Source organism: Onychostruthus taczanowskii, unplaced genomic scaffold, assembly GCF_017590055.1.
Source record: "Onychostruthus taczanowskii isolate IOZ18803 unplaced genomic scaffold, ASM1759005v1 scaffold6, whole genome shotgun sequence".
Lineage (NCBI taxonomy): Eukaryota > Metazoa > Chordata > Aves > Passeriformes > Passeridae > Onychostruthus > Onychostruthus taczanowskii.
Genome location: NW_024503679.1, coordinates 9,472,053 through 9,492,755, shown reverse-complemented (window position 1 = coordinate 9,492,755; position 20,703 = coordinate 9,472,053). Strand labels below are relative to the sequence as shown.

Genomic DNA, 20,703 nt, shown 5'->3' with positions numbered 1-20,703 from the left:
ACAAGGCAGAACTGGATTCTTATCTTTTCTAATGTCCTTTGTAATTTATGTTAAATTTATTATTCTTTTTTTCCCCCAGTTGGAATAGTGTAAATGATAAAGGAAAAATCAGATCAAATTGTGCATAAGAATGAGGGTGAGAGGTATGTACCATAATATATACTCAAAAAGTATTTCTTGAGATCATAACCTTTGTTTTTGAGTGGTAGAAATAAAAATAAAAGCAATGACTGGTATAGCAATTATGACACTCAGTTTGTGCCAAGTTTTGTTGTGATAGTATAGGGAGATGAGTGAATTAATGTGCATACAGATTTCTCTTTATAAATAGATCATTCCAAATCAGCAAGGAACCAGATAAAGTCACATACTTACTGTTGCAGGCATTCATCTGACAAGACCTTACAAGCAGTGAAGGAGACAGAGCACTGCACATCGATCCATTTAATGTGACATATTGGCCCTTTGCTGTTAGGTTTTGGCAGGCAAGTTTCCTTCTCTGGATTCCAACACCACAGCTTACTGAGCACTGTGAAAGGAAGGGTGCAGTCAAGCTAAACTTGATGCTCCACGCCACACATGCTAATTTTAAACTAGTTTGTTTGGTGGTTTTCTTTTAATATTTCTTAATTTTTTTTTTTTTTTGTTCTGAAAGAGTACGCACACTTTACTTCATAGGAATCCTTGTGTTATCTAGTTATTAGTCTCTAATATTAGTTATTAAATTCTCTCCACTTTTCCAGGCAGTAAGAATATAAGACAGTTTTTCCAGCAAGCACATAATGAATTAAAGTAATATGACAGTATTTATGCCCCGCCATGGGCAAAACAGAGCAATGAGATCTGGTACCTGAGAGAAAAAAACTCAGCAGGTTCTAAACAGTCTCTGGCAAGTCTCTCAACCCGCTCTCTGAGGTTGTATTGCATGAAACTGTAATTGCAGCTTTGAAATTCAATTTTCTAAATCATTTTGAAAATTGGAGAGTGGTAGCAAGCTTGCATTAAACAGGAAAGGAGGAGGATGTATTCCAGAATAATGCAAAGATTTTCTTTTTGAAAGCTGTACCATGAAATTACTGATAGCTAAACGTGTCTGGTAGAAAGCATGCAATGCCCTCCAGTGACTGAAGCACTGCCCATGAAGGGGGCTGTGGTCAGTCTGGCTGCAGGCAGGGATGTACAGATGTTCAGGACAGGCCTCGTGACAGCTTCAGCTGCCCTGGAGCTCCAGGCAGCTCATTTTCCCAGGCAGAAACCTTCAGAATTTTTGTTGCAATGGAGGGATTTGGTTCACCATTATTGAGATTTGCTCACCTTGGACCATTCCCCAAAGACCAGCTGAGGAGGACAATCAACTTTTGCACATGCTTTAGTAGCTGGCAATTTGGGTTCCTGGCAGGTGTTGTCAGGGTGTTTCAGGAAACTTCCATCTGTCAGCAGCTGCTTACAGGACACTCTGCGGGTCTGAATCCCCACTCCACAGGTACGTGAACACTAAGGAGAAGGATCAAATACAGCATTTACAACTGCATGGACATCTGTGCTCTTGAAAAATGACATCTATTTCAATGTGAAATCAAGCAGCATGGAAAATTCAATGTTAAAATATTTAATATATTTGAGATGAGAACTGGAGTTCCAATGTCAAACATACTACCTGATTGCATGGAAGTAGTAGAAATCTTAGAGAAAAACATGCATCTTATGCATGAATCTATGTCACTCACCAGTTAATAAAACAAAAACAAAAAAAAAAGGTTATTGTGTTTAGAGAGGGAGAGAGATGATGTGTGGAATAACAGGTATCCAGCTATCCAGCCTTCTGAAATCCTAACAAGGAAGGTTATTGTGTTTAGAGAGGGAGAGAGTTGATGTGTGGAATAACAGGTATCCAGCCTTCTGAAATCCTAACAAGGAGTTCCACCTCATCTTGTGACTACTCATCAGCACAGGAGTCTAAAGCAGTGCTTTTGGGTTAGTTTGTTCTAATGATGGAAGTTGAAACACACACAGAAGGCTGGGAGCTGCCTTCCATGCTGAAGAGTCCTTCTCGGCCAGAGGAACCCATTTAGCCTCTTTCTGTGACCCATACCTGCTGCCATTCCTCAGCGTGCCAAGCAGGGGGACAATCAATCTGGTTACAGGCCTGTAGAGAATGAGGCTTGGGGTCCTTGCACTGGTGGGCAGCAGGAGCAGATGCCCCGGGCTGCTGGCAGGACACGGCGCGGCTCTGGATCCCCACCCCGCAGCTCGCCGAGCAGCGGCTCCAGGGCCCGCTCTGCCACCTGTCCCAAAACACAGCCAACAGCTCACCTTTAGCAACACACCTCACACTGGGGAGGGAACAGTCTCATCCAAACACAGCCCAGCAAAAAGCACAGCTGCAGGCACACTTATTGATCAGTGGTTAAAACGCCCCTTTGGTTTAGCTGGAGCGCGAAAGTATAAACTGGATTTATAAACTTGCAGGTAACGAACAAATGCAGAATTTATTAACAATAAAATAATATACGTCGTTTTCAGACAAATTTTACCCCAGTATTTACCTTTAGAGTGTTTCTCTTAAAAACAGCCTGTTGGCAGCCTGCTGATATTTACATTGATAAATGTAAATATGTAAATAGACCTTTCTTATATTTAGAAAACTTCCTTTAAATGCATACATGTTTTCTATAAAACATCCTGTTCCTGTTAACTTCTTCCCTACATTTAGCAAGAGCAGGTTTCTGCAAACACATAGAAACAATTTTTAAAGGATCTGGGATATCAGAGATCAGAAATAGGTAAACAAGTCAGCACACATCAAAATTTCACATACGGCCCTTTCAAGTGATCAAGTGACCTAGAGATTTTCTGGGATTTAGACTGGGTTTGTTCTTTCCCCAGAATCTCCAAATAAACATAAGAACTACATGGGGCTACTAAAGAAGCATTAAATTGAGATGCCTTTAAATCGTATTTTCATTTTTCCTTTAATTCAGTAAAGATAAAAAGTGAATATCCTCAGCTTTTCTTTTGTAAAATATCCTTGAAATTTTCCTAGTACTACTAGGAGAGTTAAGGCTCTTTTTCCAACACTGGCAGATATTCAACATGGAAGAGATTTATTTCAGAAAATGTCCCCTATTTCATCAGTGAGATATGAAGAGTGGAAAAGGAGTGAACAAGACCAAAAAAGCACCCCAATCCCAAAACCTTGTTGAAAACGGAAATAGTGAAATTCCATCCCAAAAGCATGACCACAGTCCTGCAATCTGAACCCTTTCTGAGAAAGCCAATGTTTATTTAAGTCCCATTAACCCTTCCTTTGCCACCACATAATTCCATTATTTCAGGGTACCTCGGGGGGCAGAGCTCCGTGTTGCAGGTCCGAGTCATCGGGGGCGGCCTCTTGGAATTGTCACACAGGGTTTCACTGACACCTTGTTTTGTGTCTACGTGCAGACACATGGCAATGGCTTCCTGTGTCCCTGCATTTGAAAGGGAAACAGCCATGAAACCCTGAAGATGGAGGAGATTTCTGTAAAGCTTGCTCTTGAATAATAATTGGTAAAAAAGCACTGGATTAGACAGCAGGCTTAAAAGGAACATCTCAAGCGAAAAGGAATGCAGAGACAGTTTATATATTTAATACTCAGAAGATATTCGGGAATTATATGTTAACTTTACTTCTATGATATTTAAAAGTCTTGATTTGGTATTCTACCACTTTAAAACCCAATAAAAAAACCAGGCTTTTCTGTCAAGCTACTAGCAGAGGCTGCATCTACTGGTTCAGTAATGATCCTAAACCAGCTACTACCTCCATTGCCAAAACTGAGGTGAAAGTGATTCCTTCTCACTTACCTTGCCTTTAATAAAAAGCTAAAGATCGGCAAAAATTGTTGTAGAAATGCAGGAAACTTGCAAAGCTATAGTCAGGAGAAACGTTCTATGTTTAGTCAGCCATTCTCAGTGGCCAAGAGATGCAATGGTTTTGCTGAAGGCAGCAAATCTGACCCAGCCTAGAGCTTTCCTGACTAGTTACCATTCTTGGCACCTTCTGATCTGCAGCTCTTGCTACCTGGATCTTATTACTAAAGCATGGAATATTACTAATGCTCAGATTTCTATGAGCAAACTGAAACGTAATGTAAGTTTCCTTTAGAACAAGACAGCTTAGTGAATACACATTCAGTGGACTACTTCTATTTTAAACTTGTGCAATTATCCAATTTTATATATCATATTTTTTAGTATGAAAGCCTTGCTCAATTTCAAAGCTCACTCACATGCATAAAATACAAGATGGTTGTGATGTGCCTGGGGGATTCTGTGTATCTGGGTTTCTCTACATAAGCAATGCTAATGATCCAAATCCTATAGAACAAAAGAGCTGAAATCATAAAATACCTTTATTGTTTCCAGGAAAAAATGGCTCTTGAAGAACCAGATTCATAGAATTTAAATTCCTTTCCTTCTTATCATTCACTTGTCTTCTGTGATTTTGTAAGGACAGTGCTGACCACCAGCCATTCTGATTCCAGAGGGCTGAAATACCTGACAAAAAAAGTTCCACCCCCAGGACAATATTTCACTCCTGTACACAAGCACTGTCATTTTTTTCATAAACCAAAGATGTTCCCTCCATCTATAACAATTTTGATTCAGTCCAGTGTAGCCAGCCCAGGCCACAGTCCCACCTGAGTCAGCCAAACTACTTCAGACACCTCAGCAGGGGTAAACCAGTAGCAATTTTCAGAATAACACAAATTCCAATTTCTTTCAGGCTCTTTGGTACACCTCGAGATCCCCTCTGGGACTCATTTGCAGTTCAGAAAGACCTTGTAATATAAATGTTTTGACTACATCTACCAAGTGATGAATTTTTGTAGAACAAAAGACCTGACCTTAAATATGATTGACAACCTGTTCAGTTCTCTTGTATCAAAGTATTGATAATTCTGTTAACGTAGAACACAGGCATTGTGGGAAAACTACTTTACTAGCCAGGCTGAGAATAAATATTTAACAACAAATACCATGACTGTAATACAGGCATCAAAATGCCCAAAGATGACAAAACAATAAGCATATTTTTTGTTACAGAAGTAGGGGAATCAAAAGCTTTCTTTCCAGTAAATTCTCAAGTGTTTGTTTAACAGGAGCAGCTTCCCTTTCCCCTTACATAGGAAATGCATGTTTGAGTGTCTACAGGAGAGAAGGAAGCATTTAGAGGTGGGTTCTGACAGAAACAGATTTGCCTTACCAGACAAGTAAGCAAGTCCATGCCAAGCATCCATACAATCTATATTTTAGGTCATAATCTACTCTGTGCTACCAAGCTTTAGCCTTGCTGACCTTCCTGTGTTGCTGTAAGAAAATCATGCTCCAAGGTGATGCTTCTGCTCTGGAACAGGTTGCAACACATAGAATTGCCTTAACATCTCACTTAAAGGAGGGGAATGAAATGAAATTCCCCTCAGACCATCTAAATTGGCAATAATGTCAAGGGAACTTTTTATCTTGGTGTTATATAAGCTAAATTGGCCAGCCAAATGAACAAAAGGCATGTCATACCAGGTGATGGGGTCTGTCTACAAATTGCCACCTGGAGTTCATTAAGGCGTTCCTGCCTTGCAGCAGGACCTGCAGCGCTTTAATCACATTAAGAGAAGAAAATGTTGATATGTGGTGTGTTTTTCATTTGACTGAAGTACAGAGCACAAACTGCATTAGCAATTCTTCCCCACAGGGCCCTCAATGAAAGAAAACTTGCACCCTGTTTTGATGCTGTAAGTACAAAATGGATACTAAAGAGTTGTTAAAAACCTACCACGAAGTCCCTTCCTGTTCCTTCCTTCTCAGTTCAAGAACTCTGTTCAATAAATAACTGCACTTAATTGATGTTAAATTTGCTTGAACTTAACTGTCAAAATGTCTTCACAATTAATCAGATTTCTCACCCCAAACTATAATTTTCCATTAGCTGGGAACTTCAATTGCTGATAAACTTATTCTATGTCAATTGGAAAATGGAAAAATCTATTATTCAAACAAGCAAAGTTTTATATGTATGACTTTCTTGGCTTATAATATAAACATAGTAGATAATTTAACTAAAACATTATGTATGCAACAGGGAGCATTAAGTATTTTTACAGTAATCTGATGCACTATTGTAGTAATTACCCTACTATTCAGTGAAATAGAATATTTTCTATTTTAACCCAGCATTCAAACCACATACATTTACATTCTTCTACAATCTTTTCTGTGCGATGAAATATACAGTGCTTGAAGCTGTTTTAAAAGATCAAAATGCTTGAATTAAGCCCAGAATTTCTCTTCCTGCATTTTTAAAGTACAAAGAAACTGGGGGTGGAAAGCTGCTGTGCAAAAGTCAAAAAGGTGGTTTCTCTATACCTGGAAGAGGAAAGACATTTATTTACATCAGATTGTCTCAGTTTGGTGGCTTCTTAAAAATATTTACTATAAACTGAAAATAACTCAGAAGAAATGCCAAATTCTACATATCCTTGAGCCTCTCTGTGAATCTATTTTATACTTCTGTAAGAGAGTAAACAACATCTGCAGCTAATGAAACAAACGATACGAGTGACCAGGTATCAAGGTGACTCCAACACAAGCTGAGAGCAAATTCTCTCAGCTTTATATGTGAGTCTCTTAACGGTCATTGTTTTTCTTAGAGCTCTTAAATTTGGCTAGAATCCATTAATATTCTAGAGATCTCAGGTTTCTCATAAATAAAATGGTAAACTTTTAGCCCTTATGGTCCAGACAAAAGCCTGAAAACACAACTTGACTGCACTCTGAAGTTACCAAAGCCACAGAGGCTATAGAGGAAATAACAGGATATGCATATGTTATTTATTGCTTAATGTCATTATTTTTAGGCCAAGGTAATGACTTTAGGTGGCCCAAATAACCATATTTGAAGCATATGGAGTATAAATAACAACAACAACAACAATAATAATAACAACAACATTTAACCAGCAAAATCTGCCTCTTGCAACTAAAAGCACATTTAAACAAGAAAACGTTCAGAGATTTTTAAAATTAAAAACATCCCTTTAAAATATTGTTGAGTAGTAAATGATTGACAACACTAAAGAAATGCTACAGATTGTAACAAAAACATTTCTCTTCAGGTATGTTCTTTATTCTCATAATGATTATTAATTCCCTACTGATGATATTATGTAAACTAAACTTACATCTGGGACTCTCACATCACCGCCAAAGTTCTTCAGATTTAAAAGAACACAAAAACAAAAACAAAGAAACCCAAAAAAACATTCAGGGAAAATGAAGGCAAATTTTGAGATCCCCAAGCACATAGCTGGCTTATTTTCAGTTTGGGATTTCTTCAGGCACTGAATAAAAAAACAGATCTTTAGATTTCAGACTGGTTACAGAGCTTCCTACGGGTATTAAAGGTGATGTCTGCCTATGACTAACAGGCCTCGACAACTTTTATTTACACTCATGGAAAGACTGATGAAGGAAGCATTAATTATGCTAAGAGGCATAAAAAAACTCAGCTGCTCTCAAAATCTCAACTTGTTTGGCTCCTCACATGCTGCATGAGAAGCCACAGAGGTTTGGTGCAGAAAGCACACAAGTGACCCCAGACTGGGGTGACTGTTGCTCTAGAACTGGAAAGATGATGTTTGATAACACCTTGCAAATCACTCTCTGTAAGTCTAATACCCAAAAAGGCCAATCTTTCCACCTGCATTTTTTCATCTGCTTTGCAGAGGGACCAGAGGAGACTGAATTACAAGTCTGGTCTGCGTGAGGATTAAAAAAAAGGTGCAAGTGACAAGCTCTGAAAGAGAGATTCGGACTTTGCTCAAATATTGGCTATAAAAGCTTCCAGCCTGCTTAAACCCTGCAGAATTTTTCCTCATTCAGAAAGAGTTAAGCACTAAGAAACGGGGGCAGGGAGTTCTGAGGATACAGAAATCCACAGGAATTTGTTTTAATAGCCACTGCTAGATGCATACATACTAGAGAAAAATACCTAATATAATTTACATTACACTGGGTTATTCCAAACTCAGACAACATTTATTTCTTATAACGAAAGAGTTCATCGAATTGAAATGAGATTTGAACATAAAACTTAGCAGAAATGGATCAGCTCCTTTGAACTGCACAATGGAAAAATAGTAGACAGTGAGATCATTAGCTAGTACATTGCAGTGAGCTGGAAACAGAAGAGATGTCTGGTTCCCTTAAAACTATTTATCGGCAGGTAATTTTTGGTCTGTTTGAAAGCCTTTGCCAAAACAGTCAGAAGACCAGAGCTGATAGAAAGGAAAAATCACCTAACTAGCACAGCAACATGGGGGCTTCTGAAGCTGCTCATTGATAAAACACCCTGACAACTTCCCACATTTCCCAGGAGCATCACATAAGGAAAATGTCTAGACACAGTACCAGTGATACCACAGAAGTCTTAAAAACACAAACAGATATTGTCTTTCAAACTTCTTCAAGTGAGTCATTTCTACTGCATAGCAAACAAATTGTTAGATTACTGTGAACACCTACAGGACAATTCTGGGTCAGGGAATCTAGCAAATTCATGAAAGGGTCAGAAGTCAACAACAGAGTTCATGCTTGGCTCCCTCAGGAACAAAATTTAAGCTGAACACAAGATTCTGCTCATCAGTCATTTTGAAGTTCCTTCCAATGCTGTGTTCAGTGCAGGCTCCTTAAATTACCATCAGTCTGCACACCAAGTGCAAGTTTTTAAGGGGATGCTTTTGCAAAGACAAACTCACCCTTGAAGATGCAGAATGCAATTGCAACATGTGCAATAGCAGATAAAGACTAGAGATTATTTCATCCTAAATATCTAATGATATCCTCAAAATTCAAAAGCCTTGGAGTTTTAGAACACCTCTGGCAAAGACATTGGCTAAAAAGCAGTAAAGTGGATTTAAGATGGCAAGAAAATGGCTGTATGTTACAAAAATCAGTTGAGATACCGGAACTACAAATTTGGAATTAATGAATGGTTTGCTTCTGCTTTACAGTACAATTTCCCTATTTCTAAAAAGATTTCTCTTATTAAAATATGAAACAGAGTCACTCAGCCATGATAGCTGTCACTACCATGTCATGCTGCTACAAACACACTTGGACTACAGTCTCTCCTCCCTAGCCAGTCATGATGCCCACTGCAGGTAGTGCAGGCAATGGGATGTTCCAGCTTTTGTGATCACAGGTGCTGTTATTCCTGTGGATCAACCCCCTCAGTAAGCAGCAGTGTTAAATGATAAAGGAGGCACTATCAGTCACTTACCATCCTGCTGATCCCATTCTGGGGCATCCCTCCTATCTCCTGTCTTCCAGCTTTGAGCTGGTGCTCCAGCACCAAGGAGGCTGCTGTCTGTGAGCTCTATCTCGCTCCCCACTTCCAATTGTTTCTGTTTCCCCTTTTTCTACATTTATTATTTCTTCTATGGGTACAACTGTCTTCACTTCCCACTGATGTCAGCAGTCCTGTCATATATAGGTGTGTTCACAATTCCACTGCCTCCACTTAACACTTCATAACTCACCGTGTTCAGTCCCAAAGTACAGTAAGTAGTAGCAACACCAGCAGCCTTGTCTGGTAACATGTACTTACGACGACAGGGAGATTCGATTACATCCAAGCAGGAATGTGCCTAACTACTTGCAGACAGATGTATGGCACAGAACCCCAGGCAGTGATACAGTGCACCCAGACCCAAACCAGCTCCTGTTTGATCTCCATGCCGGCCAGGCTGGAAGCAAGTCTCCCTAATTACAGCTCTGTATTCCTACAGAGTTCTGCAGAAAATGGCACCTTTTTGGAAGAAAAGGAACAAACACGGGAATTTTTACTCTGAAACCACACACTTTTGGCTCCTAGGAAAAGGTAGATCATCTAAACATTTCCACCACTGATGTATCAAACATACTGGTACCACAGGGGGCCTGGCAGCTGACACTCCTGCAGCAGCAAGACCAAAGCAAGTTGCTGTATCAAATTTCTGCACCTTACTTTACCCAGTAAGTGTTTGCCGAAGGAAAGAAAGCAGTTTGAAATACTCTATTGATAACCAAAAATATGTTAAAGCTTGTAGCTGCCGGTTTTCCTACAGATCAACATAGTTTCTTTAAGGTAACACTAACAGGAGATGCAACAATACCAAACAATGCAAAATTCTTACAACTCAGGATAAAGTAAGAAAAAATAAAAGGTACCTCCAAGACATGTGGCTGAACATGGTGTGAACCCAATATATTCCCAGTCATAAATCACAGTGCCATCTTCAGCATGAGGAAATTCAGGCGTGTAGGGGACAGGATCACTGTCACAGGATGCCTGGTGACAGACTCGCTCTGTGGGTGGCCTCTCATCCTCACATTCCTCCTCAGGCAGCTCCACCTCGGTCTGAGTAAACGCCAGAAGGATCCGGCATTTCACGTCCCGCACCTGGATGCCACTGCCACACGTGGCACTGCACGGAGACCAGGGCTCAGGAATAAACCTGCAGATCATCACAGCACTGTCATTTATTCCCTGCAATTGTGTCTGTGTGTGCACAGCTAAAACACAGGCAACACACATAAATGGGTGTTTATACAGAGAGCAGAAAATACATTGTACTGGAGCTTAAATAGAATGCACAATCAGGTGTCTTAAGTCTCTCACTTGACTCTCACAGCCCAGACCATTTGCCAAAATTCACACAAGAAGATGTAGGAAAAGAGGAGACAGAATCATGAGGAACAGGGAAAGCTGTATCCTTTCCTGAGAAAAAGGAAAAAAACTAAATCTTTTCTCAGTCTCCTTCAGCGGGAAAAAAGGGAGAAACTCCAGGAAGATGCATCTGTACAATATAAAATAGCTCCCCAGATACACAGACTTGGGTATATGCCAAAAGTATATTTGCAATCTGCTTATATCTGAGGTGTCCTCACCTTTTGTCATACTAATAATCAGCAACCAGAGAGAGGAGAAGCACTTTTCAAACAGAGCCGTATCCAGTGCACACCACTGCAGGCTCTTCAGATCCAATCTTGCAAGGAGTCTCTCATAAATAATAAAGAAGTCTAACCAGTCTACAGTCCATCATTTTTATTAGAAAGCATTTATGCCCCTGATGAACTACAATAAAATCTTGTTTTACAGGTCATGAATTTGCTATCATATTCTCTGACTTTGAGGGTCACATTAATATCTGACAATAATTTTAAAAATGGCACTAGAGACAAGGGGTTGGATTTCATTAATAAAGTTATCCTGGGTGGCTCTGGGGTGTACTTTATAAGAAGTCAAATACAGACTTTCCTGGAAGTTTTTTTCCACATGAAAAGGCTGCAGTTGGCCTTTATTATATGTCCAAAGGTAGCTGATGATCAAAACACCAGTGGGAGATATAGGAGGATAATTTGACCAATGTTAAAAATGTATTTGGAAAGAAAGATCCAAATTAGGATTCAAGATTTGGCCCTTATCTTGGATAAAGAATTCTTTCCCTTACTGCAGGAAAGCTGCCCTTACAAACATAAAAACAGTTGTGTAAGACAAAAATCAGTATTTACACTCTGCATACACAGTAAGCACAGAAAAATGTCAACAGTGTGGTTTGATGCTGTGCACAGTTTATCATCTTGCCAATAACTTCTTGCCAGTATACACAGAGGAAGAATCAAATAGAAGAAAGGAGAACAGATGGCTGGATAACCTGTAAGGATACTCTAAGTCAGCCCTTGGGATAGTCACCCAGGGTCTGACTGGGAGAGACCCCAAAAGTGACTTTTTCCATTTCCAACTATTCCCATTTCCAACAGAGGTTAAAAGATTAACTGGTTATTCTTTAAGGAGATGTTAATGAAATAGCTTTTCAGCTCTGCTACAAAGATAAATCTATCTATGTCCATCAAAATTTCTTTGAGCTGTCTCAGAATTTTTGTTAGAGCTCAGTGGTCCTCATCAGACTTCAGGAAAAGGCATGTCATCCCCAGCTCCTCTTGACACCAAGAACTCCCAGTGCTCATCCCTTCACAGGTCTGAGAACCTTCCTAGATGGCCAGATTGATGTTTATTGGAAGGATGCTATCACAACAGCGCATGGCCGTGTCCTACAGTGATCAAATCTGAGCAAATGCCAGGTTAGAGCAGCCCAACAGCCCACTGGGTCCGATGGCACAGCTGGTGGGGTCGGTGTCCAGATGCCTCTGATGTAAATTCTAATGACTATTCTGTGGGAAAAGCTGCAACAGAAGGCTTTCTCCTACCCCAACAGATAAAATCAGCTTAACCCTGGAACATCAGTTCTCTCAGTCTTTTCAAAGACAGCCATGCAAACTACCTAGGGTGGCAAAATCACCTCATCCAATGAAATGCTTAAGCATGAGCCTGACTTAAGCATATTAGCTGTGCTTTGAAGACAACAGGATGACAGTGTGTTCAGAGGGAAACTTGTGCTTAAGTGCTTTATTGGATCAAGGCCAGTGTGCACAGGCTTAACAGAATGATCATTTTCTTCTCCTTCTGTGTAAAAAAAAAAATTAGGTCCATTTATACTTATGTACCTAATTGGAAAAATAAAATTGATGGACTTTTATAGTTGAAAATAGTTGGTCTACTAACCATACCTAAGTTTATAGTCTGAAAGTAATAACTTCTTTTGGTAAAAGCATGACAGCAGCATACCAGAAATTAGTGTTAAGTTTTGTGTACTGTTAGTTGAGTGCATTTAAACATTCCAAAAATAATGTATTTCAAAAACATTCTTTTGAAACCCTGTATAAACTAAAGGAAATTTTGAACCACGGCAACAATTTCACTCAGCAACCAACTGATTTATAAAGAAGCTCAGAAAATTCTAAGCATTTTTTTCCTTGACTTATAGCAAGCCTGTATTAGAATTGAGCTTTTCATGTTGAATATTAGTGTCTGGTATTTTTTCAGTGAAGTGCAAGATAAAAAATGAACACACAAAATACTTTTTATTGTACCTTGGCATTTGCTAAACTAGTCATGTGACTATTTACCTATTGAAATCCTAAACTATAAAACTTCTCCAAGGATTATCATGTTTAAGTCACACCAAATACTTTCAACAGATGGAGCCAACGGAGACTGCTAACAGGAAAGCAGAGCAAAGAACTGACGGAACATAGAGAGATGATTTTTTTTATCTAAATTTTGATTTCAGGCAGATGGAGCTTTTTTTATTTTTCCTTCATCTTGAACATGCAAAAGCAAAGCCTGTGACAGGTCATTAAAGCAAACTCCACCAGGCTCAGATGTGAGGTATTTTGGCATTCACAGCACTGGACACAATGCTTTGGACACAACACTTCCCTGAAGTAAACTCAGTCTGCCTTCAATGGGCACACACTCAGAGTCATCTCAGGTCAGGATTAAGGAGCAACAAAGTACTTGTACTACAAGGCTTTGTAGATCATCAGCAATTTATAATGGACAGGAGAGTGGGAACTGGAAATTTTCTGAGATCTTTAGGTTCATAGACGAGACTCCTCTTTTTATTTAAAAAAAAGGAAAATAGAAAAATGCAAATTTGAGCACCTACAACTTCTTCCCAGTCATTCTTCCCAATGCTACATTGAACTAAATTTCTGCTATACCCATCTGAGCAGGTATATATAATGAAGACACCAGAAATGCAATGGAGGGCATGTCCATGCTGCAGTGTTATCAGTCTAGCACTAATGGAAATGTGCATTCACCTGGCACATGCTGTAAAAGCAAGTGTAGGATGACCTGAGAAATGAAGCAGTGACCTAAACTAATGATGATTAAACTGGGACAGAGCAGTCCAACTCAAACAAATCAAATCTGAACTGAAAACTGAACTCAGTGCAGTCCTCTACAGCTTACTAAATACTTGGAAAACATGGTGTCTCTTAATTTTTTATTTACCTCATGACCATAGTTCTTGCTTTCAGTTAAGACAGAAAATACCTAAATAATGAGGAAAAAAAGGCAGCTCTAGCATTATTTCCAGTCCAGTCCTAATGCACCAAGTCCTGGATAAAAGCCTAAAAAGGATCTACAATGTGAGCTCTTACTGAGCAGAACTTCCATGATGAACTTCCAGGCACCCTACCCCTCCCTGCAGCACCACCCTTGCCTGCTCTGAACAGAAGCACACTGCTGGTTTTTTCAGCCTCAAGGGTAATGTATTGGACGAAATCACCAGCCCATTTTCAGAGAAGGAGCTGTGAGAAATGGGTAATTCTCCATCACCAAAGGCACAGTGGGGACGTCTGTGAAAATGACTCCAATGCGAAAGTGGGAACCTGTATGAGAAACACTGCATTTGACATCACTTTTTAGCTCATTTTGCTGAAAAAAATATATCAGTTTTTGAAAGCATTTTAGTTTTTCCCTAAACAATGACAGAGAAAGGCAGCAGAGGTGTCTATTTCTTTAACTTACAAGTAATAAAAAGGATGCAAAAACTTGCTGGAGCTTCTCTGCGAATCCCACTGTAACTAAGTAGGCTCGAGGGAAGAACATTTAAAATAATGATTGGTATCAACTGTCATCACATTCCACAACTGAAAACTAAAAAGGTCAGACCTACATTTTTCTTGGCCTCACTTTAAGGACAGTCATTTTTTATTTTGCTAATAATAAAAAAAAAGAAGCTTTTGAACATTCCCCCTCTATGTAAATTCAGGACACCAGCCGTGGTAGACCACAGCGGCAGAAGTATTTATCTTCCACAAGCTACTTTTGGCATATCCATCACTTGTGGGTTCTAAAACACAGCTGCATTTATTCTCTTATTCATTATCAACTAAAACATCACACAAAAGCATAGAGAGAAAGTTGTCATAAAAGGATGGACTAGAAGTTGAGACTTCATATTGTGGTTTAAATTTGGATGACAAGAGAACAACTGAAATTAAAAGTGATTGCATTTTACCAAGGAAATCATAAGTCTCCTGCTAGGCAGAGGTGGGCTGTGAGTTATCACTGTGCCATGTCTAAATTACACATAACAAAAGTAAACAGATCTGAACCAGAGGGAAATCTTGTTATAATTTATTCTGGGAGAAGGAACAATTTATTGTCACAGTTTTTCTCTTTAAATCTTAATCCCTGCCCTAAAAAACTGACTCTGGCTGGAAGGGACCAGAGTAGTTTGGGCATGATGTCTACAGCACTGATGAAGAAATTCTCTCGTTGCAAACCATTATTGCCCACACGACCCACAGACAATCTGCAAAAAGGAATGAAGTCAGGCATCAGCTATTTCTCATCTCTCCTTACCTGCCAGCTTCCTTAGAAGACTAAAGAGCATGCAGTTGGCAGCAGAAGACAGTAAATTGAAACTCATGGGGAATCTGGCTACAGTGTTAGAGCTGGGTCCCAGAGAGGGGAGGCACAGCCCCTGAGAGCACCTCAGCACAGAGGGGACGGTGAGAGGAGTCATCAGAGGTGGCTGGAGAAACCTTTCAGACTTAGGTGAAGACGCTTCTGGAAATTGTGAAGGAAAGTCTAAGCACAGGATGAAGCTCATGAATGAAAGATGGAAAACATCTAACTCTCCAGAGTAAGTGGAGAAGGACGAGGCCACAGTGGAATGTATGGGTCACAGCTAGGAAGGATGAATAACTGCTGTCATTGTCAGGACAAGGCACAAGGCAGCCCATGACAAAGTTTCTGGCTCAGCTCTGTTACATTCTACATCTCCTCTGAAGCAGCAGTGCTGTGTCCCTGCCAGTCCTCCCTGACTGGTCTGTCAGACTGCTGCTGAAGGATCCTAAAAACCCAGAAACTGCATTAGCTCATGGTTGCCACAGCAGGACTTTGTAATGCTAGAGATAATTTTCTTTATAGCTTCATGCTGAATCCTCTCTAGAAGTGACCTCATATACCTTCATTCTGCTATCCTGACACTTAAAAGGCACATTTGATTGCATCATCCCCCTTTGACAATCACCCTTTATTTTTATATCTTTGCTACTACCCTGTCTGAATTCAGGGCCACTGATTTGGAGAGTGAAATAACCACTCACAGTAGGTTGACACTTGACTTGAGAGGCTAGAGCAGTGAAAAGTTTAAACTACAGTCACCATAACTATATAAACACCTGTTTGGCAAGGGGTTTCTTCTGTGAGTCATTGCAGGTGTAAAGATTTTATTACTCATGGTCACACCTGTTGCTGCATGTGTGCCAAAAAGCAGGAATAGCTTGATGGAAGAAGAAAAATAAGCATAAGGTACACTGTGCTATCAGACCAATATAAATCCAAAGCAACTTCATTCAGCTCATCTAAATTATTTCAAACTGACAATACTACAAAAGAGTGCAGAATTTGATACAGCACAACAAAACACTGTTCAAAATCTCACCATATATAAAGTTAATATTTTTTAGAAATTTAAATACTTTAATACCTATATATTGAATATATTACACATATAAATAAATGTGTGTGTGTGTGTATGAAATGTACACAGGGGATATAAGGAATTGTGTGGATGCCCTAACATACAAGGGTCATGAACAAGTGTAGCTGGATTTAAGTTATGCTTTCATCCCCAGGACTTGCAAGGCTTAACCTCATCAGTTTTTAAGAGGACTCACAAAATCCAGATGTTATTTCACACATATACACATGTAAAATAGCACAACTCACCCCATAGATGCAGCTAAGCACAGGGATCAGCAGGTTTTTCTCACTTTATGCATTGGTCTCACCCCCCAAGGAAATCCTGGCAACCCTACAAAGTACCTCTTGAGTTTTAATACCACCACTACATTCTTGAGGTAACAGCTATGACCGGGATGAAACTGAAGTTATTTAATTTATTTCTGCTGAAGCATCTCCACATGCATTAATTAGGGCTTAATTAAGCTAAATCAAGATCCTTTTGAATTCCTGAATGATATAGGGGCACTGTAATGGTGTAGCTGTGTATCATCCAGAACAGGAGCTCCAGAAGCAAAGTTACTGAGATGCAAAATTAGGAACAGCTCACCACAGGACTCATCTCCCATGGAGGACCAACTGTCAAAGCAAACTGCATAGCAACAATCATTCCAGAGATCTGCAAAACACACTGGAAATGTTTCTTCACTGTGAAAGGCCATGTACTTACGTTGGCTCTTCTGAGACTGTGATGGTCTCTTCCATTTCATGGGACTGTTTAAACCATGGCAATTTTGCTTCCACAGGACTTTTTTCTGGTAGAGGACAAAAACTCAAAACATTCAGTAATTTCTCCAAAATCAAAGCAATATGTAGATGTCAGCATTAATCACCTCAGAATTTCACAGTTGATATTGCTTATTGATCTACTGCTTTTGTAGATATTCAGGGTAATAAAACAAAATTTACCAGAAAACTTCATCATGCCGTTTGAACTCCATTCTTTGTTTTAAATATGCAGAAATGGAGAAGGAAAAGGGAAAATAGTTTGAGTATAACTTGATGAGCTGCTGAGTCACACAGAGAATGTTGACACCAGGACAACATATTTCATTTAAAACAAACAGGAACATCCCAGGTGATACATATGGAGTTTCATTCCCATTTCAAGTATTATTGAACAACTCCTCCACCCTGTGTTAAGCTCATTAATTCTGGTTTTCCCAGTTTGACCAGACTATATAGATTTAGTTGGCACGTTCACTTCACGACAGTCTGGCCACATTATCAGCAAAAAATATCAGCAGGGCACTTTTCCTAGCACCAATAATTAAAGTGCTTGTTTCTGCTGAAACCGAAAAAAAAAAAAAAAAAAAAAAAGCCCTAGTAAATTCCAGCTTCTGGCATTTCTGTAAAAGGTTACCAGGGGCTTTTAATTCTCTGGACAAAAATGTAAAACAATAACAGACCCAGACAAAATTCCAGTTACCTTTTGGCTTGTAGCAGGGTACTGGCACGATGCACTCCTCCTTTATGTGCAGTTTGAGCTGCGGGTTGCAGCCCCCGACGTGCTGCCCGCGGTGGTCGATGCACAGCACGACGCGGTAGCGCAGCCCCCGGCCGCAGGTCACCGTGCACTGGGGAGACAGCAGAGCAGCTCAGCCTGCTGCAGCCACTGCAAACACTGCTCAGAAGGGTGGTACAAGCAGCAATGAGGGGTTGGCTAAAGTTTTCCCACAGAGATGTAAGAATTTGTCGCTGTGTCGCTAGGCGAATAAGGAAAAGGTTGATGCTGGGAAAAAAGGTTGAAGTTTTGGGAATGCGAGTGATTTCTGGGGGTTCTGTGAAGCTTATCTGGTTGGCAGCAGGCTGAAATAGAAGTGGCTGTGCACTGAGAATGCACTCTCACAGTGGTGATTTTCAGTCAAGGCTGGGTCAGGGGAGCTGCATTTTCTACACTCTGGTGTCACTGATGCCATCTGGATGAACGCAGGAATTACAGGAGTGCTGGTCTACCTGACTGTATCAGATAACCACAGCCAGGACAGGCTGGCTTAGGCTATTGTTGCTGTAATGAAAGGTAAGAATGCTGGAAAATCACCCTTGCAGACTTGCCAGCTCCTGAGACAGACATGCCTTTAACTATTACAGCCAGTGAAATACCACATTTATCAAGAGCTGAGACATAACTGACCTGACTGCAAAGGGGCCTGACCTGTCTCTAACTTCTCCATGCAAAGCAGGAATTGAACAGGCACAAGGAATTCTACATTTACATTTTGCTCCACACAGACACATCAACGTTTTGATTATCAGGCAGAACTGTTTAGAGCAAACTTTTCCCAGTATTATTGATTATCTTTCAGGGCTATACTTTTCTAATAGTCCTGTGCTAATAAAACATGGTAACACAAGACCAGAGGCTTTCTTTAGAAAACAAGACTGAAGGTCCAAATTACTTCTCTACTTACTTGAGACCATTCCATTGCCACCCATTTAGGACAATCAAACAGATTGCAGGTCTGAATGACTTTGGGCTTTGGGGCATACATGCATTTCCATTCCTCCACTTGCAGTATCTCTCCATGGATGGTCTCCTCTACACACACAAAACTTCTCCTCTGAATACCACCTCCACAGGAAACTGAACATGCAGTCCACGGGTTATGTTCCCACCTGGAAAAAAAAACAAACTCATAAGGCTCTTTCCTATTTCAGTAAGGTCTATTAAAAATGCAAAATATTGAGTCCAACCTTAGTGTCAATTAAAGCTTACTGGTAGCTTGGTTGCTGGATTCTTACCACATACAAATACATTGACCTGCAGACCTACCTTCCTTATTCAATGCTTAAGTTCATGTGCAAAATCAGAAGTTTAACTGCAAATGTAAGTATATTTCAAAACATAACTGAAACTCTTATTCTCATACATAAGTTAGAAACTGTGAATATACTGAGTTTGATTACTGGAATGAATTTACTTTCAAATAGTCTAAATCATCTAAATTGAATACTTTTGACAATTAATTTGCATGATCACATAGACACTTATTACTATTGTCAGAGACCAAGAAGCCCTTGTATTTATGATTCTATGAAGTCTGAAAGACAAAGACGAATCTGGATGCCCTGAATGAGGGTGTTATTACTTACAGGCTCATGGCTGCTCACATCATTCAGACTACCCTTAAAAATCTGTTCCTGAAGAAATTTTTAAGGGATTTCTAACACTTTGGGTCAAGCCAGCCATTTCATACCAAACTGCTTTCATCCATAAGGATTGTGATGAAATTAAATTGTGGCAGGTACCATTTGGCTGGTCATGACTGCAATTCTCCAAGAGTTTCCCACCCTCATTAAAATGCCGTTGAACGACCTCATATTCACACTTTCCAGCTTGCTTCAAGCAAAAGGCAGCTGCTCTTCCATCTCAGCTGCTTTGGCTAACTCAGCTGATTGCTCCTGCAGCAGGGAATGCACAGATTAAGAAAAATTTAGGATTAGAAAACCTGTGAATCAGCAGAGCTCTGGGGTAGTAGCCTCCACGAGAGAGATGATAAACAATCTGCTGGGAAGAAATATCTCCAAAATGGACATCTATTCACAATCTTAGACCTAACTACAATAAAGATGGAAAATGTTGCACCATCTGAAGTGAGAATGACATGGAGATTTTTAGGCTACAGACTCAATTTCGTTTGCCTCTTAGCATGAGTGTACATTCACCTCTCAAAAAAACCAAACTTTAATAATGTCCTGCTCCTGTCACATTTAGACATAACAAGCTTCTATCAAAGTATTTGTCTGTAGGTTCCAATGACCCACATACAACAACTTCTAACTCTTTACCTCCTCTCTCTTGCTTTCTTTCCATGTCCCTTCTGAATCAAAGCCAAGCCCTTGGAAATTATTGAGTCCTGCAGGACATCTTAATGTTCATCAATGTTTTGTTAGTTAAACCTTATCTCTGTTACTGCAGAGGCTCAGAAAGGATCATTAAAATAATTATATCTGTTCTGAACAATGGACACAGCAGGGACTACAATATCCCACCAAAATCAATTAATCAAGAGTAATCAACTTGGCTATCATAAAGGAAGCCATAATATCAGACTCACTGAAGCAAAAGCCGATAAACGAAAGGTAAATTTAAGCAATCTACTTTTTATGATGCAGCATGTAAATCAAGGACACTTCCTATTTTAGGCAATTCATTAGGCTGCCAACAAAACCATATTAGTCATGCTCAAGCTCAACAGAAGAATGAGTATGAAACACAGAGTAAGCCATGGGACATC

At 39.8% G+C, this 20,703-nt stretch overlaps 1 protein-coding gene across 2 annotated transcripts in view; it reads right to left on the bottom strand.

The window, feature by feature from the left end:
- The window catches only part of ADAMTSL3 (ADAMTS like 3), a 168,092-nt gene that overhangs the window by 30,813 nt on the left and 116,576 nt on the right, over positions 1-20,703 (bottom strand). For both annotated transcript variants that reach the window (XM_041418466.1, XM_041418468.1), the window contains exons 13-20: positions 18,877-19,081; positions 17,895-18,042; positions 17,136-17,220; positions 10,249-10,535; positions 3,341-3,470; positions 2,093-2,285; positions 1,315-1,494; positions 376-529 (exon numbers count right to left, since the gene is read on the bottom strand). In XM_041418466.1, coding sequence (XP_041274400.1) covers positions 376-529; positions 1,315-1,494; positions 2,093-2,285; positions 3,341-3,470; positions 10,249-10,535; positions 17,136-17,220; positions 17,895-18,042; positions 18,877-19,081 — 1,382 coding nt within the window. The remainder of the gene's footprint in view (positions 1-375; positions 530-1,314; positions 1,495-2,092; positions 2,286-3,340; positions 3,471-10,248; positions 10,536-17,135; positions 17,221-17,894; positions 18,043-18,876; positions 19,082-20,703) is intronic.